Below are 26,132 nucleotides of genomic sequence, written 5' to 3' on the forward strand. Positions count from 1 at the left end.
CGAGGATGGAGAATGTGTGGCCCTCCAGATGTTATTGAACTACAACTTCCATCACCCCTAACAATCATTCACACTAGCTGAGGTGGATTGGGGACAACATCTAGAGGGCCAGAGGTCTACAACAGGAGTGGGGAACCTTTGGCCCTCCAGATGTTGCTAAAGTACAACTCCCATTGGCCCCAGCAAGCATGAACAATTGTTAGGAATGATGAAATACTGGTATTCTGGGCTAGCACCACAGCATAGTGATGTAGTCTGTTGTTTGGACTGTACCACCTAAACAGCCATTAAGAACAGGAGGTGATCCAGTCGCAGGGACGAAATCATGAGGCTATCTCCTTGTGTTAAACTTTACTGACCTGGTAATGCGTTCAAAATGTTTTGGACTACAACTCACATCAGCCAGCATGGCTGCCCTATATGGCCTTTATGGAACCTTGAAAAAGCAGTTGTTGCAGCTCCACCTACTTATATATTTATACTTAAAATAAAACACACAATAGTTTATTATTATCATAAGCTGCCTTGGAGATATGTTGCCTGAAAAAAGGCAAGACAAAATGTATATTAAATAAACAGATACATATATTATAAATTGAAATTTATTGGAAGGCAAAAGGAATGCCCACTAAACATTTGTGGCACATTTGATGCCTTTTTTATGTTTGCAGCACAGAATTAAGCTGAGGGAGAAAATCTTGCATATAGCATTGCTATATATTTAGGCCAGGAATATATATTTTTGGTAAGCATGGATGATGCTGTACATAATATTTATTTAAATGTTTGTGTTAACTATCAGAGTGACATATATTTTCCTTTTCTACTTTTTACCTCCTGAAAAATATTTGCACATATTTGCAGTCCTAACCATGTCTACACAGAAGTATGTCACAGTGAATTCTGTGGGGCTTACTCCCAAGGAAGTGCGTTTAGGACTGCAGCCTTACCTGAGAGTAAGTCCCACTGATATCAAGGAGGATTTCTTCTTAACAGGACTGCGGATTTATTTCCTTAATATTTGTATAATTTTATATTTTCAATTTAAAAATGGAAAGTTTGACGAGCGCGCGATGAAGCTGACAGCAGGAAAACTAAGCATGGGATTGGTGGAGAGGCAAGATGGAGGCTGGTAACCATGGCGACGTTGCATCGCTTGGCCACGCCCCGCAGGGCGGCGGGTACCGCTTTTTTCCGTTTCCATAGCAACCGGACGCCGATCTTCGCTCGCGACCTACCCGGCGACTTCCCTGCCCCGCACATCAGTTGCGGACAAACCACCAAGACATTTCCCCACCGCCTTTCATTGTATCTCAGTCCCTAGCAAGCGACCTACCCGAGAGCTGTCATGAACGTCCCTTCTGCCCGCCGTCTCTATTCAAACGGCGTGCGCTTCCCGGTTGTTCGCCCCGCCCCTGATTCCCCGCCCATTTCTGGAGTCCTGACAGGCTAATATAAACCAACATTTTTGGGGCTTACCCAATACAGCCTCTCTTAGAAACTTATCGCAACAAAAAAATATGCAATAAGAATTTGGAGAAAACACAAACAGCGGTGTCAAGCTCATTCCTATCATTTCTTTCCGTTCCGCTCGCTGCTTTTCTCCTTTTCTTTGCCCTGCCAGGACCTATTCCTGTATTGGTTGATCCGCTCGGAAGGCGCGGCGAAGAAGTATTGCGAGAGGGGAGCGCGACAGTCTTAGCTTTTCATTGGCTGGCTGAGCAACCTCACCGCTTCCAGCAGGAGGCGGGTGATGATCACGTGGTGCATTGAGAGAGAGAGAGAGGGGGGGGGGAGAGCGGCACCTTCCGGCAGTCTTGACGCTCTGCCCGCGACGTCATTGTCGGGCATTTCCGGGAAGGCGGCTGAGGCGACCTGAAGTGAAGCAGGTGAGGCTTGTACGGTAGCAGAGGAGGCGGAAGTTGTGTTAGGCGGGCTGGAAGGCGGGCCTCGTAGGAGGTTGTGGGCGCAGGAGGCCTTGGGCGTGCTCGTTGCCTCACTAGGTGGAGCCCAGTACACTGGCCGGGCCTTGGTTCTCTGGGCACCCCCTGGAGGCATAGGCGTGAGGGGCGCCTCTGAGCTGCGGGCTGGGGGGGGAGACCCTGTGAGCGTCCCAGGTACCTCAGGACTCCAACTCCCATCAACCTTGGCCTTTGGCCCTGCTGGCTGGGGCTGATGGGAGTTGAAGTCCAGTGGTTGGGGGTGGGCACACAGATTCCCCCAGCTGTGCCCTGGAGGCATCACCCTCAGCGCAGAATGCCCTTCGCGCCTTATGCCTGGGCTGCAGACTGCAAGGGCAGAGGTGCCTCGTGGCTGAGGGCTCCTCCGCACAAAAGAACAGCAACCAGAGGAAAGCAAAGATGACTGCACAAATAGAGCTAGTGTCCCAGGAGGGAGGTTTGGGCCCTATCTTTCTTGCACTCACATGTTTGCTTTCCGCTTGCAGGGAGTTAGGTAGGTTTTGGCTCTATTTTTCACTGTTTGGCCCTCCCTACAGAATAACGGCCATAGCAATTCTAGCTCATAGGAATTACTCTGCTAGAGAGAACAGTTATAGCCTGGTCTTCTTGCTCATCTTTTGGGTGCAGGGAATTGTTTTGTTCCTGGTCTTCTTGTCCTTGCTGTGTGCTGCTCTGTACACAAGAACTCCTTGCACATAGAAAACCAGCTTGTTAGAGGGTTTCCAGCTCAGAGATGTAACATTTTCCCCAAAAATAAAATAGAGCTCTCTGAGGGGTGGGGGGACTGAAATATTTATTTATATGCATTTACAGTTCTGTACTATGTGTTGTCCCTGGAGTGGATTACGAAGTGCTTAATACAACAACTAAGCCACATCAAGGCAACTTATTTTACTGTTTTAATAACATAAAATGTACCACATAATGGGTATAAAATTGATGTGTTTGTGAAAATTGTGAAATTAAAATGAGGATCTTACAGATTTGAGGATAAAGTTGAAAGTGTGGGTGATAGCTGGTACGTTATCAAGGACCCTTTCGTCTGTCTGTGTGGGATTTCCAGTGTTTAAGGCATGAGGTTTCATGGCCTGTATAGTTCTTTGTCATTCAAGAACAAAAAGCAAATTGAACCAAGTACAGTGGTGCCTCGCAAGACGAAATTAATCCGTTCCGTGAGGCTCTTCGTATAGCGGTTTTTTCGTCTTGCGAAGCAAGCCCATTGACAGCTTAGCGGATTAGCGCTATTAGCGGTTTAGCGGCTTTTAGCGATCAGCTGTTAAGCGGTTTATCAGCAGATCAGCTGATAAGCGGCTTAACGGCTTAGGAAAAGGGGGGAAAAGGGGGGGAAAACCCGCAGGAACTCGCAAAACATTTTCGTCTTGTGAAGCAAGCCCATAGGGAAATTCGTTTTGCGAAGCGCCTCCAAAATGGAAAACCCTTTCGTCTAGCGGGTTTTCCGTCTTGCGAGGTGTTCGTCTTGCGGGGCACCACTGTATCAAGAGCGGTCATTTGTCACCTTCTAGGTTCCCTTCACTGTGAATAGGTCTCACCTGCAAAACAGTCAACCTATCAAGGACATTTCAAAAAGACTAGGTTTCCCAGTAATTGCAGTGCATGGTTGTCTGTGTTTTCCTTGAGTCTTGTGATTGGATCCGTTATGCTTTTGTGCCTTTAACAGCACATTGGTATTTAGACATTAGTAAGTGAAGATAGTTCTCTAATCCTGTGAAGAATGCACAAAGACAGGAGATTTCCTTATTTTGTTTATTTGTATACTGCCTATTCACCCAGGGTCCCAACTTCAGGAGCTTTCAGATCATACCCCAAGACGATTAAAAACCCTTTGAGCAAGGTAGTGAAAGTGAAGAACTGATCGTGCTTGTCTTTCAGCCCACCAAGACACAATGTCAGAGCTGAGTGATGAAGCCAGTGAGTCGGATCTGCTGAATCTCAGCCTATCCATGTGGCATGGCGCAGGTCAGATGGTCTGTTGCCAAGAGTTAGATGTTCCACTGGACCTTCACACAGCAGCCTCAATTGGCCAGTATGAGGTGGTAAAGGAGAATATTCAACGGTAAGGAGGAGAGGTTTGGGGAGGGAATAATACTGTGTTCCTGGCATTGGGCAATCAGGACAGATTAGGGATTCTGCTACTTTACCACCCGCCTCGCTGCCCAGCAGTCTCCCTGCCTGAGCTGACAGAGCTGGTCTTGGAGACAGTGTTGAGGACTCCCAGACTGCTGGTTCTGGGAGACTTCAACATCCATGCCAAGGCAGCTGGCTCTGGGGCGGCTCAGGATTTCATGGTCGCAATGACAACCATGAGGCTGTCCCAAAATGTCACCGGCTCAAAGCACATGGCAGGCAAAACTCTGGATCTTGTTTTCTTGACTGGGCAGGAAGAGAGTAATTTGAAGGTGGGGGACATTGATATCAGTCCTTTGTCGTGGTCAGATCACTTCCTGTTGAGATTTAAACTGTCAGCAGCTTTTCCCCTTTGCAGAGGCGGGGGACCTATTAAGAAGGTCCGCCCTTGGAGGCTGATGGATCCAGTGGGATTCCAAACAGCTCTGGGAGGTTTTCCGGCTGATATGACTGGCACGCCTGTCGAAGCCCTGGCTGACCCCTGGAACACCCTAATGGCTTGGGCTATTGACACAATCACCCCTGAGTGCCCTCTCCCACTTTGTGATGCCCATTTGTCCCCCTGGCATACTCCAGAGGTTAGGGCAAGGAAACAAGCTGGGAGACTACTTGAACGCAAGTGGAGGAAAGATCCGAATGAATGCAACCAAACACTGGTAAGGGCTCATTATTGAGCCCACCTAGTGGCAGTGAAGACAGCAAAGAAGGCATACTTCGCTGCCTCCATTGCAGCCTCATTATGTTGTCTGGTAGAGCTTTTCACAGGCAGGCCCATAGGCGCCGACTCCATGGGGCCTGAGGGGGCCCGAGCCCCCTCAAAAATTCGTTTGGGGGGGCTCCGCCCCCCCAATAATTTGAGAAAATTATTACCATAAATTTCGCTCTATAACACGCAGGTTTTTTCTCCTAAAAAGTAAGGGGAAATGTCTGTGCGTGTTATTGAGCGAATGTGTGGTCCCTGGAGCTGACTCGCCGGAGCGCAGGGGCAAGGCAACAATCAGGCAAAAATAAGGTCGGGCGGAGGGAAGGCGGAAGCTGCTGCTTTCCTGCATTCTGCCTCAGGGTCTTACTGCCCACCCGCTTCTGTTGCTGCGTTTGCTCAAACTCAACAAAGAGCAGGGAATCCCCTGCCCTCCTGGCAAGCAGAGGGTTAAGGAAAGGATCGAGTCCTTCCTTCTAATTCTTTCCTAGTCACACTGCGTGCAGGCTCCAGCCCACCACCTCCTCCTCTCCGTGCTCTAGGACTCGCAGGTGGGAGAGAGAAAGAGAGGGCTGGCCTGGGGGGGGGACTTTTGCCTTCCTTTCCTCCCCCCCATCCCGTTAAACTCCTCCCCTGCATTCTTAGCCAGCTGCTTCTCCGCACACCCCTCTTGTGCTTCTTGCCCCTTCTGTGTTTTTCCTTCCCTCCCCATTTAAAACGTGGTGACAAAGCACGGATCCACATGGATCCACAGGATCTTTGCACTGGGTCACCCCAAATTCACCATCAGATAACATAGCATGTCCATGGCTACAGCCTGCACCAAAAAAATCACGCACCCACTGTGGCCTGGGGCCACAATGGTGCAAAAACGTGGTTACAAAGCACGGATCCACATGGATCCTCAGGATTTTTGCATTGGGTCACCCCAAATTCACCATCAGATCACATAGCATGTCCATGGCTACATCTTGCACCAAAAAAATCACGCACCCACTGTTGCCTAGGGTCACAGTGGTGCAAAAACGTGGTTACAAAGCACGGATCCACATGGATCCTCAGGATTTTTGCATTGGGCTACTCCAGTCAGATATTAAAAATCTTTATAAAATAGAGAATTAAATACATACAGAATGTTAAATTTTCAGTTTCGAAATATTAGTACTAGTTTAGTACTGTATTTCTATATTACTATAGTACTGTATTAGTTATTTTCAAATACTTAAATATTTTTAGGGTGTAAGACCCAATTAAAGCCCGTTATTTACATACAGTATTACAGTATTTACATACAGTATTAGGCATACTGTATTAACTTTATTAACTGTATTAAAGCATTAACTTTGAGATATTATTTTTATTTAATGAACCCTCAGCCTTATTCAAAGTAAGCTTAAATTAGCTATTTCACTTATTAATCAAAGTGCTATTACTGTGCGACAGCAATATTTTATGTTTTATTCTTTTAATGATAGTTTAGGATTTATTTAAATATCATTTCAGTCTTTTCAGAGCTATATATTCACTGCTCTGTAATAGTCTATAAGCATAATTGTTACTGTAAATTAAATTAGCTTTTTATGAAAATACCGTGCGTGTTTATGTTTTGTTTCTTTTTTCAAAGCCAAAAAGTGTTTCAGGCTTGTCGAGTTTCCCGGAGTGTGGAGTTATAGAGAGTCGAGTTTTCGGGGTTCTAATGTTGATCATATGACTCTAAAATACTTTAAAAAAACTTTAAAACTCACTAATTTTCATCTAAAATTTAGAAAACTTCCCGGGGCAGGACCCCGGTATGGGCCCCCCCCCAATATTTTTTATAAGTCGGCGCCCCTGGGCAGGCCCAAAGGAGGTGATAGAACCAACAGTAGCTCGCTGTGTCTCGTTTGCAAAGCATTTTGAGGATAAGATTGCTTGCATTCACCAAGACTTTAACTCTGCTGTTATAGCAGATGAATCTCATGGGGTGTCCAGAGCACAGTCTAGTCCTGTTGTGTTGGATGAGTTTCTGTTGGTAAGGCTTGATGATGTGGACAAGGTGCTCGGATCAGGGTGACCACTTGCGCTCTAGACCATTGCCCCTCTTGGCTGATAAAAACCAGCAGGGAGGGAACAGCTGGCTGGGCCAGAGAGGTGATCAATGCCTCTTTACGAGAGGGGGTGGTCCTTACCTGTTTGAAGGAAACAGTGGTAAAGCCACTCCTTAAGAAACTGTCTCTGGATTCAGAAAACCTAAATAACTACCAGCCAGTTGCTAATCTCCCTTTTCTGAGTAAGGTTCTGGAGCGAGTGGTTGCAGACCAGATCCAGACACTTTTGGAAGAAACTGATTTTCTGGATCCATTTCAATCAGGTTTTAGGCCCAGTTTTGGCACAGAAACTGCTTTGGTTGTCCTGTATGATGACGTCTGTCAAGAGAGAGACAGGGGAAACATGTCCCTGTTAATTCTTCTCGATCTCTCAGAGGCTTTCGATACCATCAACCATGGTATCCTTCTGGAGTGACTGTCCGAACTAGGGGAGGGTGGCACCACTTTGCGGTAGTTCCAGTCCTACTTAGATGGTCATCCCCAGAGGGTGTTGCTTGGGGAATGCTTCTCAGCCCCGTGGAACCTTCAATGTGAGGTTCCGCAGGGCTCAATCCTATCCCCCACTTTGTTTAACATCTGCATGAAACCACTGGCTGGGGTTATCCGGAGGTTCAGAGTCTGTTGTCAGCAATATGCTGATGACACTCAGCTCTATTTCTCCAGCCCTGCCTGGAGATGCCAGAAATGGGAGCTGAGGCATTCTGCTACAGCCCTTCTCTGCAGAAAATGAGCACAGCAGGGAGCAGTCTGAATTATAACCTTTTCCCCGCAATGAGCTACTTTTTAGTTCACCATGTGATTTTTATCCATAGGGGATTATTCCAAAATCCCGCCCCACCTTCAGCCTAAAAAAAGAGTCCATTCTACCACCTCATTATGTTGTACATACACACCAGGCTTTTGTCACTATGTGTGCAATTCAAAATAATTTTGTGAAACATGAAGGTGGCTAAAGGCTACCAGAAAACATTGAAACAAGGTAGTAGTTGATTATATACACGCCCTGCAGTTAAAGCACATTTATTCCATTTTAACAGTCACAACTTCCCCCAAGAATCCTGGGAACTGTAGTTCAACCCCCCTCACAAAGCTATAATTCCCATCACCCTTAAAGCAAAGTTCCCAGGATTCTTTAGGGGAAGGCATGCAAATGGTGTGACCAAAACACTTAGAAGAATGCTGCTGTCAACCTTTTCACTTGCTACTGGCAAAGTGGGGGCACACATTGCTACCAGGAATATCGGCAAGACTTCTAAAGTTGTTTCCTTGAGTGAAACGGGCCAGGTTAGGAAAAACCTTCAAAAACTATGTAACTTGCCTGTGATAAGCTACCCATGGAACACTAATCTGATTCATGCCTTTCAGTGGGGAGGTAGACCTGAATCAGCGGAATTGCGGCGGCTGGACCCCGCTAATGTATGCCTCTTACATCGGTCATGACACCATTGTGCGCATACTGCTAGAGGCTGGCGTGAATGTGAATGTACCAACACCAGAAGGGCAGACTCCACTGATGCTGGCTTCTAGCTGTGGAAATGAGAGCGTTGCTGCCTTCCTCCTTCAGGTGGGTGTACTTGGCAATAGCTGCGAAAGGCACCAACTGTGCAGTCTAAAGATATCGCGCATGACTAAGAGGTGGACCTAAAGGTGCAAACAGGGCTGTTCAGGGGTGGTTGTCAGTGGCTTCCATTAAGTTCTATGGGACTAAGGAGAAGGGTGGCAATCTCAGACACCATGAGTGGCTGGGAGATAAAGCCTGCTGTCCTCTTTCATAACCCCTATAGGGTGCAGCAGCATTATAGGATCCTTCAAAGTCTCGAGTCTACTCAAAGTTACAGGCTGTTGCTTCATAGTTAGCGGTGATTAGAGTGCCTTCTCATCATTAAGACTCCTGTGAGGTTCAGTGGTAAAGTTTTCATTACTGTGATATGTTTTATATACCCATTCTCCTCCACCCCGGGTATTTCCAATGTCCAGGGCTATGCCCTTACTTTACAAATATTCCTCTGTTTTATCAGGTTGCACATTAAGTTTATCTTATCTAGGTTTTCTCTGCTGTCTCTGAGGCATCTCTTTCCCATCCCAGCTTTCTTCAGATATGCAGGAGCAGAGCTGAGTCAGCAACTTCAGGTGACTGGCAGCCGAGTCTCACCCTCTCTGGCACAGCCGTGTCAGATCTGGTGGAGTGTGAGAGCTAGAGCTGTTTCCAGTCACTCCTCCACACCTGCCACTCACCCCACACACAGAATTGGGCAGGGGCAGGTTCCTGTTCGAATGATTTTTCTGAATGCATTCAATCAGTCAGTGAATAAAATTGATGCAATAACCCAGAATAAAATGGGAACACTCTGCGACTGTAGGTGGTTTGCTATTAAATTGCTGTGAGAAGAGCCTTCTATGGGTTGCTGCTCTTTTCCCCTGGTTATGCTGTTAGCATAATAGAAAAGTGATATAGAAATAAGAAACTAAAAGTAACATAATTGTAAATTTCTGCCTGAAATAAGCGATCTCCCTCTCTGTTCATTATTGCGAACTCTTGTTTGTACAGAAATGCACCCTGGCTTCAGTGTCACAGGCAGTAGGTGCCCTGTCTTAACGGCCCCTCTGTATTTCTTTGAAGCAAGGTGCCGAGTTGGAGATGAAGGACATCCATGGCTGGACTGCCCTCTTCCACTGCACCAGTGCTGGCCATCAGCAAATGGTCAAGTTCTTATTGGATAATGGAGCAAATGCGAACTGCAGGTAAGAGAGAAATGGGCCTGTGAAAGGCCTGCTTTTTTGTTTGTTTGTTTGTTTGTTTGTTTGTTTGTATGTTTCAAATATCTGGCGGTATTTTAAGGGGAAGAAGTAGCTTAGCTTTCATAGAAAAAATGCTTTCATGATGGATGCAAAAGAGGGGGAAACATAGGCAGTCACACTGCTGTACTCTTGCATCTAGATTGTGTGTAGTTAAGCCATGAGTGCTGTATGTGACGGACATCTCCAGTATGCTTCTGAGTACCAGTGGCTGGAAACCTCAAGAGGGGAAACTTAGTGTTCTCAGCTCCTGCTCGTGAGCTTCCCATAGGCATCTGGTTGGCCACTGTGAGAACATGATGCAGGATGAGATGGGCCACTGGCCTGATCCAGCAGCCTATTCTTATGTGTATGTGATATTATTATTATTTATTTATTTATTTATTTATTCATACATACATACATTTATACATACATACATACATACTTTTTTTTTTCATTTATACATATCCTGCCCATCTGGCAGAGCCACTCTGGGAGGCTCCCAACAGAATATTAAAAGCATGATAAAATAATACAGATCACCAATGTTTGTAACACTCTTGGGCAGGAGCTGGAAGGCCTATGGCACACAGATTAGGTTTGGCCTGCCTTCCTCTTCTACATTCTTGTCACCTTCCTGGCTCAGTAGACTAGAGGTAACACCCATCCAGTCATCCCTGATACAGAAGCTGCATTGTAGGTGGGCACTAAAACAGTACTTTGGGGTTGATCAGCAAAGCATTTGTCAAAAAGGTTGACAACTCCTGACTTCGATACATTGAACTAAACTTTGCCTGCTTTGAAGGTAGGACAAAAAACCCCAGCACAGTGCATGAATTGAAGGGGGTAAATGTATTGGTAGGAGGAGTTACGCCTAAAGCAATACATTGGTTAAAATAGGTTCAGATAAAATCTTGCTCAGATTTTGGCCCAGGCTGGCTAACTGACGAGTCGGATCTCCTTGCCTTCAGACTTTCTAGGCAGATGATTAATTTTCCATTCTTTTTGATGTAAGAGAAATGGAGCATCAAGGAGAGACTTTCTGACTGCTCTCTTAAAAATAATTAGTAACAAGAGTAAACATATTTATCTAAAATCTTACATCCCACCAGTTTTGCTTGTAATAGCTATTTCTTCTGGAAGAGGGTAAAAGTACAAACAACTTTTAGTTGTGGGGATGGGCAGACATGGAGAACATATTGCAAGGGGCAGATTTTCACAAACTTGCGGGGACTAGTGAGATGACCTGGTGGCAAGACTGAATCTGTGCATGCTATGCTGTTGTTGGGGTTCCATTCTTTCCTTTTCACTTCTACAAAAAAATAAATAAATAGTACTTGGTTCTCTTTACTCTTTCCTTATCAAATCTTACCTCTCAATTCATTCTTCTGAGATTCTTCTCTTCTTTATCTTGCCTATTGCCTTGATGGCTCATTTTCAAACTTTCTCTTCTGGCTTTAATGCCACCCCCTGACTACTAAAAAAAAGCTCTCAGTGGACTCTTTCTTCTCCTCTTAGGACATGAATCTCATGTTGCTTTCTCTACAATATTCCTTCCATCTCAATAACCAAAAATGTGTTTTCTGAGGTGGGTTTGATCCATATTCCTGGAACAGTCTCAGAATCCAGAGTGCCATCAGCTTGTTTGTTTTGCCAGAAAGAACCATTTCCTTCCATGGAGCATATTGGGTGGAAACTCCAGCAGGAAAAGTTCATACTTCTGACACAGTAACTGGTAATTTAGTTTTGAAGACAAACCATTAGACTGTATTGGCATCGTTCCCAGTTTTTCTCTTCAGCTGATGTTTTAAGAGAGCACTATAGTGGGCATTCCATATACGAAAGGATTATTTTTTGTTTTTTATATTAGCTATGGCTCTCCTGGCCTAGCATATCGGAGAGAGAACTCATCTTCTCAACACACTAGTATTTTGTGTGGAAGACATTTTCTTGTATGGAAATGTATTCAAGCATGTGAGACCCCACCTGCAATTTGAGGTGGTACAACTTAGGGGCACACCATTGCCGCTCACCATTAACTCAGCCTAAGTTTCCTGTCAATTTGAGAAGAGAATGAGGGGTGGCAAGGCTTCTCAAGGTATTGGATTGGGCCAGGAGCTTCAGTTGGTAGCCCATAGCTTTCAGCAGAGATGGGGAACCTGTGGCCCTTCAAACTCCCATCAGGGCCAGCCAGCAAGGTTAGCATTCAGGGATGGTGGGATTTGTAGTCCAACATCACCTGGAGGGCCACAGGCTCGCCATCCCAGAGATAGAGCTTAAAATATGTAGAGCACAATTCAAGAACAAGCCTGACACAGCCAACAGGTGGAGCCATGGCTCAGTAGTATGGAACCTGCTCTGCAGGTGGAACATCCCAGGTTCAGCCCCTTAGCTGGAGGCCAGCAGAGCCATTGGCAAAGGCCAACCCCAACCCCTTGAAGAGCACCGCTTCTCAGGGTCAGCATTACTATGCTCAGTGGACTGGTGGTCTGATTCTGTTATTTATTCAACCTGGAATGTGGTGTGAAAACCAAGGAGTCCCAAGATCTATGCCTCTAGGGTTGCCTGCCCTTGGTACTTTTCTCCCTGCTTCCTCTAGCTGTGGATGACTAGCATGCCCCCGTTGCGTTGATGACTGCCCCATTTTCTGACTTGAGCCTTTCATGGGCTATATATTTCTGTTGTCCAGGGAGCCCCTTTATGGATATACTCCTCTGATGGAAGCAGCTGCATCTGGCCATGAGATCATTGTCCAGTATCTTCTCAATCATGTAAGTGAGTGTTCATTTCTCAGGTGGTCCAAGGCACCTTTGGTTTCCCTTCCCCGCAACCAATTGTGCTTCCCAGTATGCAGAAATACCGCCAATTTGATAAGCCACTATATTATGAAAGCTAAATCTTGATTCGAGGCTATTTCTTTCAATGATTGCTCTTGATTATTGCCACAGGAGGGGAAATCAGAGAAGCTTCACATCCATGCAGCTTCTTCAGCATGTTCCCACGCCTAGATCCGTGCTGGATGCTCCCGTTGATCTGCCTTCATGCATAACATTTCTTTTAGGATGCCTTAATTAGAAACATTGTCCGCTTCTTTCCTCCTCTTGAGAGATAACATGCTTTTGAAACCAGTCTCTGAATCACTTTGTGCAGTTAATTCACATTCAGCATGAATAGCACTTTCTGTATCAACCTCTTGAAATGCCAGCTCTTTCCTTCAGCATCACATCTAGTCATGCTGTACGTGTCTTATTTGAGGGAGGGAATATGTCGGGTCACTCAAACAAGGGTGTTCATGTAGGCCTTTCTTCTGTTGATAAAAGTGGGGTGAAGATGGTTGAAAGGGAAGGGTTGCATCTATCACATTTCTTTCCTTCCCCCAAGGGGATTTGAAAACTGAAACGTACAGAATAAAGACTTTTTTGTACATATCTCCCCAACAGCTGCAGCACACAAAAGTCTTTTCAGCAAAGGCTTCTTTATATGGAGCATGTGTAGACCTTTGAATTTTTATGTGGTTCTCATGCCTACACACTTGTCTACCCATTTTTTTAAAAAAATAGTATTTTTAATTGTCATGGAGGCTTTTTCAAGTGTTTGATTTCAAAGCCTATAAAACTAGTTTTTAATAGGCTGGGTTCATTTGTTCAGTGTTGGGTTAAGAAGTCATACACTCCCCCCACCCACCCACCTTCCTCATTTCTCTCAGACCTTTTCCTTTAATAGTTTATGGAATGCTGCACTAGAGACATCCAAGGAAGAGGGAAGGATGCTATAGCCTGTTACACATCCGTCCAAAAGTGGACACTCCACATTCTGTAACTGCCTGCAAGTAAACTTCAAGCAGCACTGGAGATAGTTCATTGACTTTCCATCATTAGGATGAACTTGTGTGTCCATCTTTCAAAACACACCAGACAGTCTGGATTTAGTATTGAGAATGCACTGCAATATTTTGTCGCAGATCCCACTTGCCTCTGCTCTCGTGCTTCAAAAGGGATCAGGAGCCCGGCTCGCTGGCATGCAGCCTGGTGCTTCTCGTAGCCATATCTTGTCCAAAGAGAGCTGGAGCTCTTGAAGCCTGAAATTCATACATTGACCACATAGTGGTGCCATTTGTATAGCACAAATGCAAGCAAAGATTTCTAACTTTGTGCCCTGAAAACTGCTTAATTTATGCCCTGCCCTTTCTCCCTAAGGAGTCCAGGTTGGCTAGCTAGAGCACAAATGCGATGGTGATGGTGGGTATGCAGAGCCTTGCTGGTGGTGCAAATCCTTTGGTCGATTCTTCAGGGACACAGCGTGTGAAAGTGCACTCTTGGGTTCGACCACACAGCCCCTTGGATCTGTTTAAGCCTCCCTCCCCTTTCCTGTCGGCAAAATTTAATAATGTCTGCTTCCTCCCAACAGGGTGTGAGAGTGGATGTACGCGATAGCACTGGGGCGACGGCACGGATGTTGGCCATGAAGTATGGACACATGAAGATTGTGGGGCTCTTAGACCTGCACACAGCCCCTGTGCCCAAGGTCTTCTGCAGGGGCCCAGGTGACTCTCACGTCTCCTTATAGTTTCACATGGAAAGGACCTTTCAGCTTGCTTAGGCAGAAACCTTGCTTGCTGCCTGTATTTCTAGTCACTGACTCCCACCTTTTCACTAGACCAGTGCTTCCCCCTCCCGCCCGCCCCCTCCATGGACCAATTGACCAAGGATGAGGGTTGTGGCAAAGCAGTGGGGAAATCCCATGACAGATTTAGTGAGCATGGGGCAGGGGAGAAGGAGAAGGAGTGGACGTTCCTTGGCACTGCAGAACTAATTAGTTGGATGCTGCCCTTGGAATTTAATATCTGTATGCACTCTGCATCCACTGACTTGATGCATTTTGACACTTAGGAAAGTATGAAGATCTCAGCTCCTCTGACGAATCCTACTCTGCCCCTCAGAGGCAGAGGCCTGCTCGCAAGTCCAAAGGCCCCAGTATTCACGAAGGACCCCACGCTCTGGCCAAGATCACGGCAGTCAGAATTGGAGTGAAAAGCCCATCTCGTTATGGTGAGTTCAGGCTCACTTTCTCTCTCTCAACGGGTAGCTTCCTCTTGTCCTGCGGCTGATTACTTTATCACCCTCCTTCCCTGAACACCATTTTCAGGGAAGTGCTGTAGCTTGGTTTGTAGAGCATCAGCCTTGCATGTGGAAGATTCCAGGTTCAGACCCTGGTGCCTCCAGGTAGGGCTGGGAATGTCCTCTGAAACCCTGGAGGGTTGCTGCCAATCAGTGTAGACCACACTGGATTCTATATTTTTATATAGAATCTATTCTATATTTATTTATTTAACATACCGTATTTTTCGCCCCATAGGGCGCACCAGCCCATAAGGTGCACCTAGTTTTTTGGGGGGGAAATAAAGAAAAAAATTATTTCCCCCCCAAGGCGCGAGGCTGGGGCGGGGGAAGCCCGAGCTTCCCGCGACCCCAGCCCCCAGAACAGGCAGCTCTACGCAAGCCAGGGGAGCCCTCCCGCGGCTTGCACGGAGCTACCCGAAGCCCCGGTGCGACTGCTCAGCGCGCCGGGGCTTCGGGATAAGAGGCAGCGCTGCGCAAGCCGGGGGAGGGCTCCCGTGGCTTGCGCAGAGCTACCCAAAGCCCCGGCGCAACTCCTGAGCACGCTGGGGCTTCGGGATAAGAGGCAGCGCTGTGCAAGCCGGGGGAGCCCTCCCCGCGCTGCCTCTTATCCCGAAGCCCCGGCGCGCTCAGCAGTCGCTTCGGGTAGCTTCGGGAAAGGAGGCAGCGCTGCGCAAGCTGGGGGAGGGCTCCTGCGGCTTGCGCAGAGCTACCCGAAGCCCTGGTGCAACTGCTGAGCACGCTGGGGCCTCGGGATAAGAGGCAGCACTGCACAAGCCGGGGGGAACTCCATCGGGCTCCCACGGCTTGCACAGAGCTTCCTGAAGCCTGGAGAGGGAGAGGGGTCGGTGCGCACCGACCCCTCTCGCTCTCCAGGCTTCAGCGAAAGCCTGCATTCGCCCCATAGGACGCACACACAGTTCCCCTTCATTTTTGGAGGGGGAAAAGTGCGTCCTATAGGGCGAAAAATACGGTAATTTGTATAGCGCTTGATTTTAAATAAAACTTCCAAGCAAGCCTCTAAACCTCCGTAGAGCTGTAACGTGATGAGCTCCAGCAGAAGAGAAAGCAATAGGCAGTACTGAACTTCTTGGCTGGTGGAGGAGAATATAAGCCTCTTCATTTAACCTATCAACAAATAAAATCTCTTCCTTTCCTTTTTTCATTTGTTCACCTCTCTCTCCCTCTGCCCCTCTTTTGCACACAGAGCAGGTCCCTCCAGAAGGCTATGTTACCTTTAATGATGATGGGAGTGCCTTGGAAGGAGGAGATCTCCGCTACAGAGATGTCACGTCTCCCATCAATGAGCATGATGTGGAAAGCAGCAGCAGCCGGGGTACCTTTCTTAAACACAATTTTTATTTTATACTGCTGTTCATTTAAAAAAAAAAAACATTTAAATAAAACCATACAATAAAACCGTGTAAATAAATGAATCAGAATTCAGCTACTGTATTATGGAAAGATGTACTCTTAATTGCCAGCATAAACTTGAGGGAATAAAACAAGTTTTCAGCAGACCTTTAAAGGTTGAAAAAAGAAGGCACCTGCTGAATATTGGCAGAGTATTTCACAGGAGTGAGCCAGTTTCTTGTTGCTGTTGGGTGAGCCTGGCAAACTCTGGGGACTTCCTGACGTAATCACTTTCTATTGCGGTAGTGTATGTTTTGCATTGGAATAGGTAATCCACAAAGTTGCCATCAGTAAACATCTATGAAGCCTGAATGTGAAACTTACTGTTTCATGACTTCTGCCTATTTCAGAAGAGAATTCCCTCTTCACCAATAACTTAGCCACCATCAGGACCAGCAGCAGCAGCGAAAGTCTTGCCAAAGCTGTGGGGGTCAGCAGCGAGGGCTCTCTGGAAAGCAACGAGGTAAGTCTTTTGCTATCATTCAAGTTAGAAGAGCCTGGAGGGCCAAAGTTTCCCCACTCCTAGTGTATAGAAAGAAACCTTGACTCCTCAAATTAGGGAACCTCTCTTTTTTGGTTTTCTGGAGTCTCCCCCAGACCACACCCCTCACCATGCCTGCTTCGCATCTTCAAATTTTGTTCTGTTTTTGCTTGGCTGGAATGTGTCGTTGAACCAGGATAATTCCTCTTCCTTTGTTTGTACAAGAGTTTGTAGCCAACTGTACAAAGGTTAAATGCACATCTGTTTCTTGGCTCTAGCACTGCCTACCATTGGCATGTGGCCCCCAAGAGGTTGCCCATTTGGAAATGTGGCTCTTGGGTTCAGAAAGATTCCCTACCCCTGCCTTGTCTGTGGGTGGCTGGCAAGGGGCTTTTGTTCAGGCATCTTGGGAAGCTGGAGTAAGAGGATTCATTTGTCCTTCCATGGTGATGGATTTCTTCTCCATTGCCTCTGCTTTCTCTCCTTTGCTAAGAGGAGCCTCTCTCACTTCCATTCTTCCTGCTTCATAAGAATGTAAGAGTACAGATGCTTCACGTCATGAACAAAAGGATAATGATGTCCTTGCATCCGTTTGAGACTTGGAGCTGCGTCGTGTTCCTTCTTCTCAAAACACGCCACTACTTGATATTTTCCAGGATTCAGACCATGAAACAAAGCTCTCCATTCGAAAGCACCCCAAGAGCTACATGAAGGCGAAGAATCGCTGCAGCAACAGCGACAGCCACTGGTCTTACCGATCCCGGGTGTCCAGCCATCACTGCAGCCCCTCTCACACAGAGGCACCATCTTACACGGGGCCCCAGGTAACCATGGCATAGTGGTCAGAAAACCGTCTGGGGTGGACAGGGCGAGGGACAGAGGGATGGACAGAGGAGCTGGTGTCAGAGACAGTCCTTGTGTATTAGGTGCCGTGTCAAATTGCAGGGGGCAAGGTGGTGCTAAAGGCCTAGAGGGGCAGAGATCCTGATGAAGCTGGAGGCCTGGCTTACAACATGCTGTGATGCAGCTAGAGTCTCTCAGCGTTTAAGAGTCTTGAACTTCTCCCTCTTTTTTTGTCCTCTGTGCGCTGCCTGGGCTGCAGGATCTGGCCACCTTCCTTGAGCAGATTGGCTGCCTGAAGTACCTGCAAGTGTTTGAGGAGCAAGACGTTGACCTTCGCATCTTCCTGACCTTGACAGAGAGTGACTTGAAAGAGATTGGCATCACGTGAGTCCCTTTCTTTGCTGGCTGGCTGGAGGCTTAGCTTTGAAGTGCTGTCATATAATCAGAAACATAGGAAATGACCCCAGGAACAACGTGTACCTTCCAACCAGAGATACCGAGAACTTTGCTGTCATTGTTAGCAGAATCCTGGGTCCCAGCTGGCAAGGCTGCTGTGCAATTATTTATTCTCAGTTCAATATAGGAATAGCTCCCAAAGCATTTTTAATGCTCTCTCTTAGAAATGGTTTTTTTCCTGCTCTATGTTGTGCAGACTGCATAACCTGGACAGCTGCCCTTGTCAGTTGTGTATAATCTGCAATATTTTTGCAGAATGTACACAGTTGTGTGGCAATACTGCACAAGCACAGAAGCTAGCTTTCTGAGAATTGCAGTTTTCTCATTTTCTTTTTTTATGTTTCTAGTCCATATTACTTCAAAAGTATAGCCCAATGCTTTGCAAAATTTCAGGGCTGAGCATGTTTCCCACTGTTTCTGGGGGAAAGGCTGCAGTACCCAATGTAGCATAGCCCATCTCCAGCCTTGAGTCAAGCAGAATAAATTGAACATAATATACGTATGTTTTCAGATTGGTTTTCTTTGCGTTTTTTTGAAAGCATGGTAAACACTGATCTAATTGAAGCTCCCATTGTGAGTGAATATCTATTGTTCACATTGATCTCTCTTTGGGTCTCAGCATGTCAAGGAAAATCAGGGTGGTTCTGTTTTGCCTGCAGACTTCCCCAGTGAAGGAAGGGAGTAGCAAAAGGGAGGCAGTACCTTTGCTGCTAAACCTTTGCTGCTTTTTCTCCTCTGTAGGCTCTTTGGACCAAAGAGGAAGATGACCTCTGCCATTGCTCGATGGCATAGCAGCGCCCGGCCTCCCAGCGATGCCCTGGAGCTGGCCTATGCTGATCGCCTGGAAGCAGAAATGCAGGAACTGGCCATTCAGCTCCATAAGGTAAGAAAGCTGGCTTCTTAAGCCCATTGAGAAGCTTCTGCCTCTGGCCAAGCGCACCTGCTTCTGCATGGGGAATGCCCTTGTCCCTTCCTAGTCATAGAGGATGTCCTTGTTCGTCTGAAGTTGCTTGAGAAAGATACAGCATTAGACACACAGCTAAGAGATCTGAAACTTGATGGGAGGAATTTGTTTTTTTCATGCGGTGGACAAGTAGAAACGTGAAGGAATATTGGGAAATGATTTATAATGAGTTGAAAAAAAATGTTTAAATTTACCTTCCCCCAAAAAACAGAGTCCTTTTCGTTGGGAATAACCCAGACAGAAATTCCCAGGAGCCAGAACAGTCTATTTATGTATGCAACAACAGCAGCCCGTGTTCTGTTAGCCCCAAAATGGAAAGTGAGCAAGGTCCCTTGTAAAAAGGATTGGCAGCTTAAGATGTTAGAATATGCAGAACTTGTGGGTTTAACACACAGAATAAGAGAGCAAGTAGAATGTAAATATTTAAAGAAGAATGGAAAATATTTATTGAATATATGGAAAATAATTGTACACAGCTGAAAACGCTGGCAGCATTAAGATAAATTCAACAGGAGTAAACAATATTTGACTGATTTAAAAGTGGAAAATTGATTTGAATGGTTATAGTAAAGCATGCAGGAGAGCATGATATGCAATGTGAGCCACATAAGGAAGTCACTGGATATTTTAAAGTTTGTAAAATGTTTAATCTGAAATGTAGAAAAACGAAAACTCCAAAAAGAATTATATATTGAGAGAGATCTGAAACCTAGTGCGATTGGAAAGCCTTTGGCAAGCTAGTACTACCCCCCAAACCCAAACTCAGATTGATAGTAAAGTGAAGCAGAGGAACAGTTGTTGGCCAGAGTTTTGTGGGAGTTCTTTAAACCCTTTGGAATTCACAAATGTGGACCCTTGTCTCTTAGCAACTTTCCCCGTGTTCCCTTCCAGAGGTGCGAGGAGGTAGAAGGGCTGAAGGGTCAGGTGTCCCAGGAGCAGGAGCTGCGTGCCGTGGTGGAGAGCTGCTTGATGGAGCGGGATGTGGTCTGGAGCAGTGCTCAGGCCAAACTCCGAGAGGTGCAGGCCATCGCCAGGAATGCTGGAATCCTCCTAGAGCAGATGCAGTGAGTGCCTCCAACAAAGGTCAAACTTTCTCGCCATATCTTTACACTCCCTTCTCTGTAAGCTCCTTCATCTCCTCAAGGCGAAGCCAGCGTGCCACCTGCAGGATTCTGAATTGGGGGAAAGTCCAGGCACTCGGTGACAATGACTGCCAAAGGCTTGTGGCTTCGTGTCTGGAAATTCATCCTTCCCTCTTGTTCTCAGCCTTAGCTTCCTAATGTGGGAGTTGCATCCATGATTCTGAAAAATTGCCAGCGAAAAGCACTGGATATGATTTCAGTTCAACGTGTTAAGAATCTTGTTTTTCATTTTTTAAAAACTTTACAAAATAAACACAAGTTTCCAGCCCCTGGGGTTTGTGATTACATCAAAGTGTGTGGGTGCAATGCCTGGTGCAATCGTAGGGGTCGCATTGTTTCAAGCTGTGTGCCCAAACCCACATGTGTATCCAGCACTCACATGTATTCCTATACACACCACCAAGAGGCTTAGGAGCTTTTGATAGAGCTATAACATGCGTTTGTTATGAATGTAGTATTATGCCCCAAGAAGTGCTCACCTGAGGAATAAGGCATGAAAAGGACAGTATACGGATGCTGCTTCAAGCAGCAAAATTACACTACAAGCCGGCAGCAACTCAAAGTATACACACCTTGATCTAAAGAGTATAGAATGATTCCTGTCAGAAGCCTAAAGAGAAAGTGAGTGGGACATTTGCCACAGCAGAGATGACTAAATCGGATACGTACTTGCTGAGGGGCTTCATCCCCTTCCTGCTCCTGCCGTCTCATTGGCAGCTAAGAAGACCCAAATGATTTGGGTGGAACAATAAATGGCAGAATTCTCCAACATGTATGCCTTTTTTACACAACCTGTATAAGCAGCAGAATTAACCTTTTCAGGTAGTAGCATCTGTAGCGTGCAAATGACCCTGGAGTTAGGAATATGGTCGGGGGATAAATTCCCTTTGTCCTAACTCTCCTCTCCTCTTTAGTTCTGTCTTAGGTGCTCAGTGCTGATGCCTCATTTTTGTGGCAATGGCATACCAAGGTTTACCCCACTGCTCTAGGATATTTGTGTGGCACTTGAGACTACGGCACTATCCTGCTTTCTTGTGCTCTACTTTGTGCGGTTTTTATTTCTTTTCACAGAATCCTGCTGACAGTATTTTGGTTTCTCTGGTAGGGCCTGTCAGGCAGAACTGTCTTCCCGAATGAACCGAGAGCATCCAGCTGGCCGGTTGTTGGAAGCGAAAGCGCAGCTGGGACCCAGTAAGTGGGCAGTTCTAGTGCAGGATGTGAAACAGGTGGCCCTCCAGGTGTCTCTGGACTCCCATCAGTCCCATCCAGCACAGCCAGCAGTCGAGGATGATGAGCGTTGCAACCCAGCAACATCTGTAGGGTTGTAGGTTCCCCAGCCCTGTGTGTGTCTGTCTGTGTGCAAGAGAGAGAAAAAAGGAAGTGGCTTCAGAGGACAGGCTTGTTTTTGAGCCCAGTCTGCCTTCATCACCCTTTCACCTTCCCCAGGTCTCAGCTATTTCATATGAAAAATGCATGGAGACTGACTGCTGCTTTTCCTTACAAGTAAAAAGTCTCTCTCTCTCTCTCTCTCTCTCTCTCTCTCTCTGTGTGTGTGTGTGTGTGTGTGTGTGTGTGTGTGTGTGTGTGTGTGTTTTCAACCACACCATGACATAAAAATTTGGAAGACTATTCAGTGCCAAATCCACCACTTCAAGTTGGCAGCCCCTGGTTCAGTCCATTGTCCTGACTCCTCTCCCCCCTCCCCAGTGTTTGCTCCCCCCACACACACACACTCCATGTTTGGCCCAATCCAGGCCAAGGGGTGCTGACCCACAATATGCTGATGCTTTGTGCCCATTCTGCCTCTTTACCCTAGGCCCAGAAGGATGGCCGTCTTCCTTGAAGGTCCTCAGTCTGCCTGAGCTCTCGGCTCTTCTGGAGCAGTGCTGGGGGGAAATGGGTAAGGTTTGAAGATCATCAGATGCTCATGTTCCCCTTGTTTGGCACCAGTTGGTGGGTGTAAAGTCCAAGTCAAATAACGGGCTTGCTGTTTCCCTTCTCCCCTGCATTGAAGAACATCGCCATCCCTTGGCACCTGTGCTTATTACAGCTTTTCTGTGTCCCCAGGGAAGGCTCTTAGTTCTGTCAACCTTAATCTCGAGAGCCTGCAGAGTCTAGAGAAGGGCAAGCCGCCCCAGAAATAGCCCTAGGAGTGGAGGAAGGTACGTAGTGGAGCGCTGTTGAACGAGATGCGTGTCTGTCTGAGAAGAGAGAGCACTTGGTAGCAAAGTGGCATTCTGCTTTCAAGCTCTCTGTTTGCTCTCCTCCAAAGTCAGGGTTGCGTAAAGGCATATCTGCGCGGCAAACATTATACTGGTTTATACTCTCCTCCCCCTCCCCAAATCCTCAGGATTCCTAGTTGTTGCTCCCCACTGACAGTCTTTCTACACAACTCATGCCTGACTGAGAGCCATCACAGTATAAAAAACCAAGTTTTCGATCCTGCTTTAAAATTGTAGCAGACACAAGCCCCAGCAAAAGCACTGTCATCACCCTTGTAAAATGATGGTTACTTGGGCAGTGGTGGCTGGCACCCATTGGGGCTGGATGGGTGGAAGGCGAAGAGCAGAGAGCCAACAATGAGGAACAGAGTGAGATATCCCTAGCTGTGTCCCCATCCAGGCAATACCACCATCCGGACTTTTTTTCAGTAAAGAGTTAAGCAAGTGGGGGCTGGCTGAGAGCAGACTGAGGATGGTGGGGCAGTGCAGTAGCCCTAACAAGGTGGAAAATCATGACAGAACCAGTTTATAGTTTGTATTATGGAGAAAGGGGACGCCGAACCTGATGGAACTTTGCTCCAGTCCAGCAGGGCTCTTGAGTTTTCTGGATGCAAACGTTTTTGCAGCCCGAGCAACTTTTGAATTAAATTGCCCCTGCCACCACCACCACTTTGAACAACTGGCCATAGTCCATGCAGGACAAGTGCTCATGCTGCTGCCTCTTTTTTGTTTCCTGGGTGCGATTGTTTTTGCAGAGGTTCTGACGTCGGGTGAACGTTCCACCCAGAAGCTGTGTTTTACCTGAGGAGGAAGCATGAGTGAGTGCAAGAGAGAGAGAGAGAGATGGCTCAACGGCACAGGTCATCTGCAGCGAGAGCTACCAGTGGCTGTCCTAGAAAAGCAGGTGCGCCGTTGCAGAGAAGGGAGGCCAGGTCTGCTGTACTGAAGAAGGACCATGGCACCTAAATCCTGCTGGAAGAGCTGGAAGCAAAGGGTTCTCTCCAAGCTTGGAAGTTCCAAGCCAGGCATTTTGTGTCTGCGTCTCTTGCTGGATATTCTGTCTGTTTTGGCAACCAGGTTCCTCTCTATTGGTCCCCTTCCCTGTGCCCACATGGGAGGAAAGATGAAGCAGGAGGTGCCCAGGAGACCCCACGCTTAGAGGGTTTTATCCTTGGGAGGTTACCTGTTTGGGGGGATGCAAGGACTTCTGTGTCCTGCCCAGCTGCATGGAGGCCTGATGTATACCTAAGCTGGCACTGCAATGGTGGGGAGGAGGCTCCATTATCAAAGCCCATTGTTTAAGAAAGAAAGCAACCCAAACACACACACACACACACACACACACACACTTTTTCAATGAAAGTGCCTCCATAGTAGCAACCACTGGGCCTCTCCTAGCGGCTTTATTCACAACAACTTACAATGAGATAGCACCTCTCACCGTAGAGTTGCTCATGGCTTGGCCGGGAAAATCTGTGAGTTCCAGCAACCAAAGACCACAACTTACAGGGATTGCTTATCCTGGGATGTGCAAGAACTCATGCCCACTTTGGAGATTGGAAATCCAGCGTTTGATGTGACCTTGGGAATGCTTATCCCAGGCTAACTGATGGTGTGAAGTGGCTCTGGGATTCAGAGCAAGAAGGTTCCCCAAGCCCAGCTAGCAACGTATGTAGGCAGTCCTGGAGTTACTGAATAACACGTACTGTGTCGTGCTTGGCCTTCTCTGATTTTTGGAGAATGGGGGTGAGGGTGGGAGAGAGAGGTGAAGCCTTTTCATTTATCTGACTTGCTTCTGATATGCACATCATCACATAGAGTTCATGCATAAGCCTTGGTTTGCTGCACACCTGTATTTTGTGGAGACCTAAGCACAAAGCACATAATTGTCTCAGAAAATTCTTGTGTTAATATTATTAGGTCTTCACATGATGCAGGTATAAAGTGAAGCAAGGCTTGTGCGTGGACAGCAGGAGCATAAATCTGAAGCAGCTAGCAGATGAATCACACGACCATGTTATCCCAAAGCTAGGCATGGCTGCACCCAGTAGCAAAGCTGTCCCATTTTTTCCACTCCTGAAACATGCAAAACAGTTACCCAAAAAAGTGCACATTTTAGCAGGCTGGCGGATGCTGTTCTGCATCTGTTGTGCAAAATGGAGCCTTCCCATTAACGCACAGAGGGGGATGTGTGTGTCTTTAAGCGACTTCTGATAGGCTCAGCCAAGGGAGGCTGCTTTGGTGTAAACCCCTCTGCTTCACAGCCTTCTTTTCTGATGCACATCTTAAGCCTAGTTCTCACAGATAGTAAAGGATTTTAAATGTTACATGTTTTATTGCCTTTAATGTTGTGTTGCTGAAATTGTGAAGTTGCCTTGAAATTATGTAATGGGGGGTATTATATAAAAATAAAATAAGCCTATGGCTGGGCTGTACAACTCCAGACTACACCGAGGGGCTGAAAGGATTTCTCCTCCGTGCACCAGATGTTGGGAGATGATGGCTCTTCTAATCCAGTCTTTTTTCCTGCCATGCTTTATAAGGTGCAGGAAACTATTGTATGGTGGGGTATTCATTCCTAGACAAGCTAAAGTGGTACAGCTCAGAGCATACTTCCACCATTATGTTTACTGCTTGTGAGAACTAGAGGTGGTGGCAATTTCCTTTTGATCTGCTGATTTTGAGTGATGGTGGAGCAAAATCATTTTTTTAAACAGAAGATCTGGAGCTTTTGAAAACCCAAGGTGGTCTGTGTCTTGACTAGAATAGGATTGGACATGGTTTAGCAAGATCGTTGTTGCGAGTTGATGGCTGTTGAGGTTGCCATTCTCTGTTCTGGAGTGTTTTATTAATCTGGGCTTAGTTTCAGCATTTGAGTACATCTGTGGTCATAACAATGGGGCGGAGAGGGAGATCTCAGAAAAAAGTTATATTTGATGACCAGCATTTAACAGGCACTGACTGATCTGTGAATAAATTTTACTCTTACTGTCTGAGTTGCTGCTTGGTTGTTGTGCGTAGTATGTGATTATATGATTCAGATCTTTAGTGGCGTGTTCTCTTCCTCCTTCCATTGTGCTTCATAAGAGCTACAATCCTGCACCATATAATGCCAGCAGCAAGGGGATTATAGCCCTACCCAACCCTCATGGTAAAATTCACAGGAAGCAGATCCATCCCTCATGATCCCCTCCAAACGTTACCTGAGCAGAATAGGAGTAGCTGTGCTGCTGCTTGTAACAGATACAGATTACACTCTATATTGGCTGTTTCCTGGTGAAATGGCTTGCTCTGGTGTCGTGCAGGAATTAGAGAATTCCCCCCCCCAAAAAAAAAAAAACCCTATGACACAACTGCTTTTGGAGGTGGTCACACAGAATGGCAACCAGCATGAATGTACCTCAGTAATGAAGAAGGCGTTCAAAGTTTTATTAGCTTGAAAAACTCTTGGAGTGTTTACAGAAGCCTGCAATGAAGGGACTGGTGTTGGATGGGAGTCCTCTATTCCATTTTACTTATAGTTGCTCTGCATCGTGTTCCCCTTACCTCCAAGAAAGGAAGAACCTGCAGAGAAAATGGAAGTTCTACAAGTTCTAGAAGATGCTAAACTTGTGGTGGAGAATAGCTGTGCTTTAGAATGCCTTTGAGCCTCCAGACCTGTAATCCTTCAAATCTTCCACTGCAGCTGTGCAGGGATTAGGTCACAGCAAGATGAACCTGCCTGTGTCTTCTTTGATGCAACCTTGACATCCAAGTCACCCAGCTCTTCTCCACTGTGCTTCCTTCTCCTGCCCCCAAGGGGCATCCCGTTTGGAAACATGCG

General features: G+C 46.6%; 1 protein-coding gene across 4 annotated transcripts; it reads left to right on the top strand.

The window, feature by feature from the left end:
* The first annotated feature begins 934 nt into the window (after positions 1-934).
* ANKS3 (ankyrin repeat and sterile alpha motif domain containing 3) lies at positions 935-23,702 on the top strand. Of its 4 annotated transcripts, XM_081840504.1 has the most exons (17): positions 1,770-1,889; positions 3,852-4,035; positions 8,259-8,457; positions 9,514-9,635; positions 12,361-12,442; positions 14,079-14,214; positions 14,561-14,719; positions 15,996-16,124; positions 16,552-16,664; positions 17,339-17,506; positions 17,785-17,909; positions 18,723-18,864; positions 19,837-20,009; positions 21,193-21,278; positions 21,904-21,987; positions 22,155-22,249; positions 23,065-23,702. In XM_081840504.1, exons 2-16 carry the CDS (start codon positions 3,866-3,868, stop codon positions 22,229-22,231), a joined length of 1,965 nt encoding a protein of 654 aa, XP_081696630.1. In that variant the 5' UTR covers positions 1,770-1,889; positions 3,852-3,865; the 3' UTR covers positions 22,232-22,249; positions 23,065-23,702. The 4 variants fall into 4 exon arrangements, 3 of the variants coding, with proteins under 3 accessions (XP_081696631.1, XP_081696630.1, XP_081696632.1); XR_014151201.1 differs by lacking the exons at positions 22,155-22,249; positions 23,065-23,702 and having other exon boundaries at positions 935-1,889; positions 19,837-20,028; positions 21,904-21,923; XM_081840506.1 differs by lacking the exons at positions 1,770-1,889; positions 3,852-4,035 and having other exon boundaries at positions 8,332-8,457; positions 9,518-9,635.
* The last annotated feature ends 2,430 nt before the right edge of the window (positions 23,703-26,132 follow it).

Source organism: Podarcis erhardii, assembly GCF_964252035.2.
Source record: "Podarcis erhardii genome assembly, chromosome: 14".
In the NCBI taxonomy this organism is placed as follows: Eukaryota; Metazoa; Chordata; class Lepidosauria; order Squamata; family Lacertidae; genus Podarcis; species Podarcis erhardii.